The sequence below is a fragment of the Haliotis cracherodii genome, unplaced genomic scaffold (genome assembly GCF_022045235.1).
Source record: "Haliotis cracherodii isolate W230 unplaced genomic scaffold, xgHalCrac1.p SCAF_1, whole genome shotgun sequence".
Classification (NCBI taxonomy): domain Eukaryota; kingdom Metazoa; phylum Mollusca; class Gastropoda; order Lepetellida; family Haliotidae; genus Haliotis; species Haliotis cracherodii.
This window is the reverse complement of record NW_027266264.1, coordinates 15165052-15178851: the sequence shown is the minus strand read 5'-3', so window position 1 is coordinate 15178851 and position 13800 is coordinate 15165052. Positions and strand designations below refer to the sequence as shown.

The 13800-nt window shown below is 44.2% G+C and overlaps 1 protein-coding gene across 1 annotated transcript in view; it reads right to left on the bottom strand.

Moving 5' to 3' along the window:
* The window catches only part of LOC139473479 (oxysterol-binding protein-related protein 1-like), a 119531-nt gene that overhangs the window by 95120 nt on the left and 10611 nt on the right, over nt 1-13800 (bottom strand). The window contains exons 8-14 of the mRNA XM_071256080.1: nt 12377-12489; nt 11861-11934; nt 11473-11536; nt 8868-8969; nt 5801-5923; nt 4021-4123; nt 2693-2799 (exon numbers count right to left, since the gene is read on the bottom strand). Of these exons, the coding sequence (XP_071112181.1) occupies nt 2693-2799; nt 4021-4123; nt 5801-5923; nt 8868-8969; nt 11473-11536; nt 11861-11934; nt 12377-12489 (686 nt within the window). The remainder of the gene's footprint in view (nt 1-2692; nt 2800-4020; nt 4124-5800; nt 5924-8867; nt 8970-11472; nt 11537-11860; nt 11935-12376; nt 12490-13800) is intronic.

Sequence of the window (13800 nt, the reverse complement as noted above, 5' to 3'; positions counted from 1 at the left end):
ACAGTCTGTGACCTTCGCCACTATTTCCAGGCCTGAGTCCAGTACAATTCTAATGGGTCCTGTAAGCTCTGCTAATAATAGTCTGGGGTGGTGGGGTAGCCTAGTGGTTCAAGCTTTCACTCGTCACAACAAAGACCAGGGTCTGATTCCCCATATGCCTACAATGTGTGAAACCCATTTCTGGTGTCCCCTGCCACAAAACTTTTTATTTAACTTGAATTGTTCAACATAACAAGAGGCCAACAAGGGCCATTATATGATAGCTTTTTTTTCAAATGTATACAATTAACAGATAAAGATTACAGTGTAAATCAGCTGACGATGACTGTTATGTCAACAGCTGTTCGGTATACTTGTCAGGTACAAAATGTCAACAGCTGTGGAATACACTTGTCAGGTACAAAATGTCAACACCTGTGGAATACACTTGTCAGGTACAAAATATCAACACGTGTTGAGAACAGATAAGCAAGCTTCAGAGATTATTACACCTTCATGTGTGTCGTATTGATTTTACGAAACGATTGTAACAATACTTGTTCCCCAGCGAGAGCGTAAAATCAGTATGACACACATGTAAGTGTAATAATTTCTTTATTCTCATTATTTCTAAATCCTTCCTAGAAAACCACAATGTGTCAAATGAAATCACCTCCACCTAAGATGTCGTTTCAAGTGTGACATAATTCCGACCATATGACACAAAAAGATTTGAATGATGTCAACAATACACTGGTGCACGTGAAGTGATATTTGCCCTTGGGCACATACGATTGTTAACCTTGTGGGTAATAAAGGCTTCAGAGGAATACTTACTACAGTGTACAATTTCTGAAATAATCTTTACTGCCAACTAGCAAGGTGGGCTGGTGACTCACATATGTAACTAGTCCATCTTGACAGTTGCAAGCCCACTTTCGGAACAACATGCTTAAGTAGAGAACAAATATTATCATTTTTCTCAGATATTCTTGCTTTTAATATTTAGAGCTCAATAAGCACAAAGGTAACTCTTGCTCTCAGGAAAGTGAGTCACACATCAGTCACAATAAAAATTGTCAGGGTAGAATAATCATATTATCTACCGACAGTCAGGCAGGTAGGAATCGATTTCACCTATCTCCACAGAAATGTTATCAGTCATAGAACAGTGGGCAGGCAGGTTTCTGAACACTGACAAAGTGGAAACACTAACAGTTAGATAATTTCATGCTGTGAAAGTACTACCTTTCATCATGTATTTTAAAAATGTATTTTAAAAATGTATCTTAAAATTACTTTTTTGTTAATAACTACACACAACCATTTTATCATCTCTATCATGTAAAGTGTTAGATTGACACTCAGACTTAATACCATCAACTGTACGATCACCATTTCCTGATGAGCTATTTTAGTGAAAATAAATCCCAATCTTGCTACCTTGACAAAAAGGTCACACTGAATATTGTTTCTGATACGTGATATTAAGTTGGGCTAAACCCTGCTTTGAACAGTTATCAGCCTAATATTGAATGTAAGCCTGAAGTGATGAATGTCTCAGACGTCTACCACTCTGTTGAAACCCATGAGAGCGAGTTTGGTGCTGACAAAGACAAACCAAGGACCACAATCAACCTGGGATTTGAACCCACAATCACAAGGTTCTGGCATGCCACTCCTCCTAGTCCATGGCAGCACCTCAGACAACTGAGCCACCTGTGCCACCTGGTATCTGACTGGCAACAGAGCAGGAGGAGGGTCAGGAACCATTGTTTGTCTGTTTTGTTGTTGTTTGAAACTGCACTCAGCAATACACAGCTATTTTATCAAGACCGTCCCACACCATCTGGGTATGTCAACATGCTATCAACCAAGCCACTAATCTTGTCCACCCAATCCATTACACTGCCTCTTACAACAAGCACAGAACTGTGAGTCCCCACAGGAACCACTGGACAAGATCACTGTCATGAGAACTTAACAAAGAACTTGAATGGTTGGTTGGTTGGTTTGTTGTTTAACGCCGCACTCAGCAATATTCCAGCTATATGACGGCGGTCTGTAAATAATGGAGTCTGGACCAGACAATCCAGTGATTAATATCATGAGCATCGATCCACGCATTTGGGATCAATAACATGCATCAACCAAGTCAGCGAGCCTGACCACCCGATCCTGTTAGTCGGCTTTTACGACAAGCATAGTCGCCTTTTACAGCAAGCATGGGTTGCTGAAGACCTATTCTACCCCGGAATCTTCACAGGTTAGAACTTGAATGAACCAAGGAGAGAAAACTATGGGCGAACATCCAGTAAAAACAAAGTTGGAAAAAGGGCAAAAGTATGCAATAAAAGTCAAATGTTACAAATAAAGAATGAATGTTACAAATAAAGGTCATTGTTCACTTACAAATAATGAATACAAAATACAAAACAATACCAATGAACAACAAACGAAAGACATCGTATATAAAAAAAGAACAATGTGTACTGAAGAACGTCAGTGCACAAAAAGGACACTAAACTGCTGAAGGACAAGGTTGACAATAAAGATATTCAAGTGGCGCTGCAATTTGTAAAAGATCCCAAGTATAATTGGCTTGTTCTGGCGTGTATATGATAAATACATGCCCAAGCCCAGTGTTTTGACAAGATAACACGTGTACTGAGCCAGTATAATGGCCCCAATGAAGTAAGACAGTGAGAGTTACCTCCTCTTGTTGACTGAAGAGCGTCATGCAGTGAGCAAGACTGGTGCACATGTCCTGGGATGATGTCTGGATGCTGACCACTTCCTGGTGCACGGACTTCAGGCCATCTGAAACCATCATCATACTCGTCACACCACACGACAGATGTATGCTTGAAACCCCTATAATTTTTTAATTTGAAGTTTACACGATATACAGCTTTTCCATTAGACGAGAGGTTGGTCACATGGCGGCCAAATTGACGTTCATAAGTGTATGAGCGACACAATTTGAAGTGCATACGTTTTTCATGAGACCGTGTTCTTGAAATGACGCAAACACTGACAGACTACTTCCACATTCCTGGGAAAACCCCTGGGAATTCCCAAGCACGAAAACATGCAAAAGCGTTCTTTCTGATCATGTGGAACCTTTATTCTTGGTCTCAGCGTTTCAGTATACTTTGGGAGAGCATGACTGCATGATTGTTCACGAATATCCTCGCTACGGCCCATCCTAATGAACAAACGAAGAAATGCACATCTAACATCTCGTAGTATCGACTCGATCCGTGCCTAGGCAGACATTGACCGTCTCCAGCAATCTACGAATTAACCTTTGTGTCTGACTAACACATGTAACTACCATGCACAGGTTCATTAACAACTTCGGAAATCTCTCTCATCACGTTTATCTGAGGATATGATTTGAACACATGTGCTGCGTAAGATGTTTCTGAAGAGCAAGTTGTGCATCCATACGCCCATGTCACCTCTCTTTTTGAGGAACTATTTTACTCTGCGATATAGCTGGTTGTTGTATGGCTGTCAGTGTAAACATGAAGTTACACGTACTAAATAAAATTGTGCCTACATCCTTTGAGGTAAGAAATTGTGATAAAAAAATTATAAGAATTGACTTTCACTTTGTGTGAGTTCATTGGAGTATGAACCTTCATAGAGTGAGGGCCAAACATTGTATGAATACAGTTTGGCCCTCACTCTATGAAGGTTCATACTCCAATGAACTCCCACAAAGTGAAGGTCAATTCTTAATTAACCTCATACTTATCACATAATACGACAGATGTATGCTTGAAACCCCCTTAACCTCATTCTCATCACATGACACAACAAATGTATGCTTGAAACCCCCTTAACCTCATTCTCATCACACCACATGACAGATTTATGCTTGAGACCCCCTTAACCTCAATCTCATCACACCACATCACACAACAGATTTATGCTTGAGATCCCCTATGGGACTTCAGAAATGTGCTTCAGACATTGTACCCGTGTGAGGAATAGAGCCAGGGGTTTTGATGTCACCAGAGCGTGTCTACTCACCACTGACAGAGGTGTTGCCGGGCGAGGACTGCTTCACTTGTTCCACCTTCTGGGTCATCAGCTTGACCTGCCTGTCCAGCAGCTTCTGATGGGCCTGGGCTGTCTGTAACAACAATGACACATCTCCTGTAGGTGTACTGGGGAACAAGAAGGGAGAGGGGTTCAACGCTGCTTCGAACAGTAATCAGTAATGTCACAGTGTGACAGCTTCATGTGGGAGGAAAGCCTGAACTGAGGCAGGTCTGAAACATTTTCCACTTTGGGGGACTGTAATTCGAATTCACGATCTCAGGGATGCAACCCTTATCTTCTGGAATAATTGCATCAGATCACTAAGGTCATAATACAAGGTAACACAAAAAATGCAAAACTAAAAAATCAGGTGAGCTAAAACAACTTTTTTCTTCTTTTTATTTTTGTAATTAATATTTTATTTTAGAGTCCCTGTTATAGATAAGACCTGACACCCATGGAACTAACTACATGAGTTTCAGAAACTATTGTTTTGCATGTTGATACTAAAAGTGAGACTGATTAGAGGTATGGATACTGACTCAGATATAAACAAAATAATAATTGGACATTGAAGTAGACTCTCTTACCCACTCATCCCTTACTTTCTGTACAAAACCATAAGAAGGTTTAATATAAAACATTAATTAAAGATGATGTTGATGTTCGTTTAACGCAGCACTCAACAATATTCCAGCTATATGCTAGAGGTCTGTAAATTATCGAGTCTGGACCAGACAACCAGTGATTGACATCATGAGCATCGATCCCCGCAATTGGGAGACAATGACATGCATCAACCAAGTCAGCGAGCCTGATTAACTAAAGAATGCAGAATGCAAGATGACTGAGCTCCAGAAGGAAACATATCTACATTAGCTAGCTCATGGTAAAACATCCCATTAATTGCTAGAAGGGGCACAGGTGGCCCAGTCGTCTAAGGCGTCGCGATTCGCTGTGCAGAGTTGCGTCCCTTGGGCACGCCAGAAACCTATGATTGTGGGTTCGAATCCCGGTTCTCCCCAGTTATGTTTCTAGGTTTGTCAGCACTATACCCGTGCTCGTGGGTTTCACCGAAGTGGTAAACGTTTGATACCTGCATCACTTCGGGCTTTCCTCCAACATTAAGCTGACATACCGTGATATAACTGGAATACTGTTAAAAGCGGTGTTAAACCCAACTCCCTCACTCATCTATTGCTATAAACTGTTTGACTGGCATTTTTAGAAGTTTAGAAGTGACATAAAGACAATATACTGTATGGATGACAACTTCTCTGTTCTATTATGATGTAACGTTTCCGTCAGTATCATAACCAAAAATAACAGGATAAAGAAGTTGCCATCCATTAAATATCTTGTCTTAACTGTTATTTGGTATAGAGTGAGGAAGTGAGTTAGGTTTAAAGCCACTTTCAATGGTATTCCAGTTATATCACAACGTGCAGCTTAATGTGGAAGGAAAGCCCGAAGTGATACAAGTCTCAGACGTTTACCACTTCTGTGAAGCCCACCAACACAGGTATGGTGCTGACAAACATAGAAACATAATCGGGGCGAACCGGGATTCGAACCCACAATCATAGGTTTCTGGCATGACGAAGGGATGCAACTCTGCATAGCGAATCGCCGTGCCTTAGACGAATGGGCCGCCTGTGCCCCCCTATTTGGTATAGAGCTCAGCTTGTTGGCTTTTGCAATAAGAAATATTTGTTTCAATGATATCCCTGTTGTGAATATAATGTTTGAAGTGGCTAAAATGGCCTACCTGTAGTGCTTCTTGCATGGTCCCCAGAGGAACAATGTCGTCTGCGTACTCATTCTGTACCTCCCCCTGGTGAGTGTAATGGGTACTAAATCCTATGTGCTCTGTTAAAGCATTTAGCCATTTCTGGAAGGAAAGTAGAAGTAATCGTTTACATGAATTGTATATTTCTATTACTATCCTGTCTCACACTATGCATTTCTGAATTCTTCCTTTGATCCTAATGTGGAAACCTGCCTGAACTATGTTTCCAGCTTCTAAAAACATTTCGCCCAAACACATCCCATCATCACCATAGTCACCCCAACAAATGGGTCACGCACTGTAAACGTCACATGACATGATCACCTGACTAGCCCTGCCACATCAGTCTCTTTCTTAGAGCTGACAGGCTAGAGGAGCTGTGATGCAGGGAAGGTCGGGAGGGCATAGAGCGTGTAAGATAGGATAAGTTTATAAATATACAATTTAATGTAAAATTTACACATTTTTTAACTTATCCTATCTCATACTATGCTTCTCAGGGAGAAGGCAGTAATAAGTGCTGCACTTGTGCCCAATCCCTTTGTCTTTTTGGACAATAAAATATGTTTAGTAATAATAATAATATGATGCATTTGTCCCATGGTTGGACTGTGGGGCTCATATACCCTAGCCTGTAAAGACTGCAACCGTTAGACAGACCTGAGGAAGCTGGTGTTCAACAAAAGAATCTATAACACTGCCTAGTGTCGTAAGAGGAGGTGAAATGGGGTTTAACGTCGCATCCAAGATTATTGCACTTATATACCGTGGTGCATGTATGTGTGTGTGCTTGTGTGGCTGCTTGTACTAGTCCGGACTGATGCCAATTTATAGTACTAGCTCACTGAGATACCATGCCGCATTTTAACATGAATACCCCACTCAGACACAGTATACTGACTCCGAGCCGACCAGTCCTTGTTTCAGCCCCTTAATGCCGAGCGCCAAACAGGGTAACAACAAGTACCATCTTTTAACGTCTTTCAGTATGACGTGGCCGGGGATGTAACCTCGGACTTTCTGCTCTTCGGGCGGACGCTCTACCACTAGACCACGGAGGCTGTCTTAGTGTCGTAAAAACTCGTAAGTGGGTGACTAACACCGTAACAGGCGATGTGACTGACCCCTTTACGTTAATAGGACGTAACAACATGAAATCATGTTGAACATGTGTTACATGTTTTTATGTGGGACATCGTTACGTGCAGCTGGAATAGGAATCTATTCAGTGTACAACTGATAACTGATCCGGAAGGGATCGCCAGGCAATCAGACACCACCACTATCTCTGATGGACAATAAGGTGAGCCACCTCGGCATCTCTTTTATCACACCCATGGGATTGAAGCATACTAAGACGAGAAGAGGAATGATTGACAACATCCATGAGAGGATCATCGAACCAATAGCTGTATAAATTCTAGATGTCGCATGAGGATCTCTGGATCGGCGTGGGCGTGAAAACAAATGTCGATGTATGGTTTGAAGATGATCCCTCGAACATGCAGCAACTTTATGATCGGCTTCATAATATGGGTGAAAAGCTGCAGGGCCGAAGAAAATCCAAATGGGAGCACCTTCCACTGGCAGTGGCAGCCTTGGAAATTAAACCGGAGAAAATACTGATGCTTTCGATGGCTGGGTACGTGTAGATACATGTCTTGACTGACCAATGGTCGCCTGGCCGGGTTATTGTTTGAAGGAGCAAGATGAAATTCATGTGAAAACTTCGAAATACAACAAATTGAATGTCTTCATATTGAAGATCACCCGGAGATTCAAGCTCTCTTTCTTTGTGACCAGGAAGATTGGCGAGTAGTATCCCGGGGTAGCTGGGTCTGAACCTAGGCAATCCATAGCTTGTTTGGAAATCAAAATATTGATGGTCTCTTGTAGAGCCGGAAGATGGCAGGCTGGATACTCTCGCTGATGGGTTGTGGATATTCTTGGCACAGTACTGATCAACGGCAGCCTGTAGTTGCACTAGAAATGGTCCAAGTGCATCTGAAGGGGGCAGGACACCCATGTAGCTCTCTGTCACCTTGTCGGAACAAACACTCTTCCCAGTCACATGTCAAGCTAAATTTTGAAATACAATCTCATGACATAAATTATATTGTTTTTTGTTGTATAACATCACACTCAGCAATATTCCAGTTGTATGATGTTAGCCTGCAGTCATGCATCTTCCCGAGGCAAGGGAGTTAACTGACTATAAAAGTCCAGTTTCCACCCTTGCCAAACTAGGCTGGTATCATGGAGTTACATTTTGGCTGAACTATCGATTCTATGTATAGTCCAATCAAAACAGCGAACCAAAATCGAAATCCGGTTCGTAAACTGTCATGCAGATTTCTGTCGATTGCAGGATTTGTAAAGCATGTGCACCACCAACTTGTTGTCAACAGATATTTTCCTAATCTTATCACGTTTTTAATCAAGGCGCTCACATGATTTGATGCACTTTGCGATGTAAGAACCAATTTTATCACAATATAGATCTTGATTGTCGATCAGATCGTCTTGTCTTGGCGCCGCCATTTTGTTTGAAACAAATACAAGTGACATGAGAGGTGGAATCTAATTGGTCCATAGGAGAGGCATAGAAGGGACATGACTCGTAACAGACCAGGAATTCCAGCCTAGTTCGGCAAGGGTTGAAACTGTACTTTTGAAGTCAGTTAACTCTCTTGCCTCAGGAAGATGGCAGTATTGGTAAGTAAGTCAGTCTCAATCAGACAAACCAGTGATTGATATTATGAGCAACATCCCATGCCTTGTACATCAAACATGTTACTGGGGATCTGTTCTAACCCTGAATCTCCACCAACTTCACGATATAGACATCATCTTTGATGATCAAGTGCCTTGGACCTAATTGCTAATCTAAAAAATAGTATAAAACATAAATCATCCCATGTTATATTTACTGGACACGTGTAAGAAAATCAAGTGTAAATTGTTGCTTAACTGTATCAACCACGCTCTACACTATCACCCTGTCACTCTGCTTCTAGGGTGATCGACTGATGCTGATGTGACTCACCTGTTTAGTGATGAGGCCACCATCAGCTGGGTCTGCACTGAGTGTGTGCGTCGTCCCATCTGAGAATGAGATCTTCATCTCACGGCTTGCAGCTGAAGGCACCTGTCACGGACATAGAAACAGTTTTTTAACTGGAGACATGCATTTATTGTTTGGCAACTTGTATTAGGTAACTGTGTAAGCTTGGCTAAAACTGATCACCAAATGAGGGAAGTAAGTGTGATGATACATTTACAATCAGTATACACATGCACATATTAAAATTCCAAATATATAAATGTTTTTAAAATGCTACATAAAGTAGGGGTGCTCACTCCCTGCACCTCCTACTTGATCCACACCCCTCTCTGGATCCACACCCATGCACACGCCTCTATATCCATCCCCCTCTGGATCCACACACCCCTCTATATCCACCCATCCTTCTGGATCCAAACACCCCTCTGGATCCACACCTCCAACCCACAGATCCACCCCCCCCTCTGGATCCATCCCCCCCCCCCCCCTCTGGATCCACACCTCCCTCTGGATCCGAACCTCCCTCTGGATACACGCCTCCCTCTGGATACACCACCCCTCTGGATCCACACCTCCCTCTGGATCTACACCTCCCTCTGGATCTACACCTCCCTCTGGATCCACACCTCCCTCTGGATCCACACCTCCCTCTGGATCTACACCTCCCTCTGGATCCACACCTCCCTCTGGATACACACCTCCCTCTGGATACACCACCCCTCTGGATCCACGCCTCCCTCTGGATACACGCCTCCCTCTGGATCCACACCTCCTTCTGGATCCACACCTCCTTCCGGATCCACACCTCCTTCTGGATCCACACCTCCCTCTGGATCTACACCTCCCTCTGGATCTACACCTCCCTCTGGATCCACACCTCCCTCTGGATCCACACCTCCTTCTGGATCCACGCCTCCCTCTGGATCCACGCCTCCCTCTGGATACACACCTCCCTCTGGATCCACACCTCCCTCTGGATACACACCTCCCTCTGGATCCACACCTCCCTCTGGATCTACACCTCCCTCTGGATCCACACCTCCCTCTGGATACACACCTCCCTCTGGATACACCACCCCTCTGGATCCACGCCTCCCTCTGGATCCACGCCTCCCCCTGGATCCACACCTCCTTCTGGATCCACACCTCCTTCTGGATCCACACCTCCCTCTGGATCCACACCTCCTTCTGGATCCACACCTCCTCCTGGATCCACACCTCCCTCTGGATCTACACCTCCCTCTGGATCTACACCTCCCTCTGGATCCACACCTCCCTCTGGATCCACACCTCCCTCTGGATCTACACCTCCCTCTGGATCCACACCACCCTCTGGATCTACACCTCCTTCTGGATCCACGCCTCCCTCTGGATCCACGCCTCCCTCTGGATACACACCTCCCTCTGGATCCACACCTCCTTCTGGATCCACGCCTCCCTCTGGATACACGCCTCCCTCTGGATCCACACCTCCCTCTGGATACACACCTCCCTCTGGATCCACACCTCCCTCTGGATCTACACCTCCCTCTGGATCCACGCCTCCCTCTGGATACACGCCTCCCTCTGGATCTACGCCTCCCTCTGGATCCACACCTCCCTCTGGATACACCACCCCTCTGGATCTACACCTCCCTCTGGATCCACACCTCCTTCTGGATACACACCTCCCTCTGGATACACGCCTCCCTCTGGATCCACACCTCCTTCTGGATCCACACCTCCCTCTGGATCCATGCCTCCCTCTGGATACACCACCCCTCTGGATCCACACCTCCTTCTGGATCTACACCTCCCTCTGGATCCACACCTCCCTCTGGATCCACACCTCCCTCTGGATACATGCCTCCCTCTGGATCCACACCTCCCTCTGGATCCACACCTCCTTCTGGATCCACACCTCCCTCTGGATCCACACCTCCTTCTGGATCCACGCCTCCCTCTGGATCCACACCTCCCTCTGGATCCACACCTCCCTCTGGATACACCACCCCTCTGGATCTACACCTCCCTCTGGATCCACACCTCCCTCTGGATCCACACCTCCTTCTGGATCTACACCTCCCTCTGGATACACACCTCCTTCTGGATACACCACCCCTCTGGATCTACACCTCCTTCTGGATCTACACCTCCCTCTGGATCCACACCTCCCTCTGGATCCACACCTCCCTCTGGATACACGCCTCCCTCTGGATCCACACCTCCTTCTGGATCCACACCTCCTTCTGGATCCACACCTCCTTCTGGATCCACACACTCCTCTGGATCCACCACCCCCCCCACCCCCCAAGTCTCACATTGTAACCTTATCCAGAGTAAAGTCCTGGGATGCATTCTCCCATAACGACAATATCCTTCACTCACTGTACCAATCAAGGGAGGCAAACTGGACCTCAGGTATGACAGGCAAACACCTTAACAACTCTACTATTCAACCACCTCATGAACTAAGAGGACAGGTTTCAATACTTCAAATATCCCAAACATAAAAAGTTACCTTAACATGTGACAGACTTAAAACAAAAACAATTAAATCTATAAAAAGAAAACGGAATGAAATAATAATGTAATTGCTTCAACTCACATATACTTTGGCTTCATCTAGATATTTCATTCCTTTTCTTTTCGAACCTGTACTGGCGTCGCCCCTAAAGTGTAGTGAAAGTAACAGAACATTGAAGAAGGACAAAGGAAACAAATCATAGCATTGAAAAGTTGTACAAGGTGCTAAACTCAAGAGAACAGTAGCCTTTGTAAGCAGGACTAGTTACTTCATCACTGGACAATGGTCAAGAAAAGGAGACACATAAAACAAAAATCCCTACTCTAAACTCTAAAGTTTGAAACGTCTATGGTCAAGGGGAGACAACTCTTAGACAAACATGTAGCAACTGTTTGGGGTGTGTGCAGTCTCTTGAATTTTAAGTCTGAAGAACACTAAAAACCCCTTGATACAGTCACATCAACCTTACCTGTTTTCAAAGTAAGCCAGTACTCCTCTTTCCACAATGACCCACACTGGTCGGAAGCCTAATATCCGAGATTTCTGAAAACAACATCAAATTAATTATTGTAGCATTTCACTGCTGGGGTTGTGTGTTCGAGATGTGGAATATTTAAGGATTTTCTTTTTGAAAATGGAAATATAAACGAAACGTGCAGCAGACTTTATGATTATGTGGCTGGTGCCTGAGAACAAGCAATACAGCATTCCTGATATAATCCCACCAAAATAATAGTAATACCACTTGCTTGCGTGAGTGAATGAGTGTGGTTTTATGCCGCTTTGAGCAATAAATCAGCAATATGAGTAACACAAGACACACACTGTACCCATGTAGAGAATTTAACCTAGGTCTTAGGTGTGAAGAGCTTCAGTTTAACCATAAAGCTAGCCCTCCTTCCTAACAACCATACTACACAGAGGAATGAACTTGAAACTCTAGCATCACTCGTCCAGCCACCTCGCCTGGGTCACACCGACCAACCTTTAACAGCTGGCCCTCAAACCTCTGAGGCTGCATCTGTAGCGCCTTGACCCCCCGAACCCCCAACAGCTGCCTCATGGGCTGGGTCCTCGCCATGTCCGCCGCCAGCTGATCTGTGGACACAGTAAACACTTGTCTTAACATCATCCTTTACATGCATCATCCCACATTTCTCAGTGACAGATCTGTTGTACCTATGTCACATAACACCAGCAGCAGCAACAACAGAGTCGGATATTCACAGTAAATAGGTCATGATTATCATGATTATGTCTTTCCCTTTTTGGCACATATATTTTCAACTTGTGTTCTGAACCCGTTAAACTGTTGTTGTTTACTTTTATCAAGGAATTGCAATGTTTAATAGTGTTCATATTTTATCTTTATGGGCCTTCTGTGAAATGAGCTAATTTTTGGCTCAGTAAACATCAGCATGTTTATTTCTACCATTTTTCGCGAGGCCATAGACCATAGCAGTCCAGTTTCTAACCTGGAACAATGGTTGTTCCTGTTGCTAGACCCCCCCCTGAATGCTCAATATTGTTGTTCTTGATGCTAGACCCCCCTGAATGCTCAATATTGTTGTTCTTGATGCTAGACCCCCCTGAATGCTTACTATGGTTGTTCTTGATGCTAGACCCCCCTGAATGCTCAATATTGTTGTTCTTGATGCTAGACCCCCCTGAATGCTCAATATTGTTGTTCTTGATGCTAGACCCCCCTGAATGCTCAATATTGTTGTTCTTGATGCTAGACCCCCCTGAATGCTCAATATTGTTGTTCTTGATGCTAGACCCCCCTGAATGCTCAATATTGTTGTTCTTGATGCTAGACCCCCCTGAATGCTCAATATTGTTGTTCTTGATGCTAGACCCCCCTGAATGCTCAATATTGTTGTTCTTGATGCTAGACCCCCCTGAATGCTCAATATTGTTGTTCTTGATGCTAGACCCCCCTGAATGCTCAATATTGTTGTTCTTGATGCTAGACCCCCCTGAATGCTCAATATTGTTGTTCTTGATGCTAGACCCCCCTGAATGCTCAATATTGTTGTTCTTGATGCTAGACCCCCCTGAATGCTCAATATGGTTGTTCTTGATGCTAGACCCCCCTGAATGCTCAATATTGTTGTTCTTGATGCTAGACCCCCCTGAATGCTCAATATTGTTGTTCTTGATGCTAGACCCCCCTGAATGCTCAATATTGTTGTTCTTGATGCTAGACCCCCCTGAATGCTCAATATTGTTGTTCTTGATGCTAGACCCCCCTGAATGCTCAATATTGTTGTTCTTGATGCTAGATCCCCCCTGAATGCTCACTATGGTTGTTCTTGAAGCTAGATCCCCCCTGAATGCTCACTATGGTTGTTCTTGAAGCTAGATCCCCCCCTGAATGCTCACTATGGTTGTTCTTGAAGCTAGATC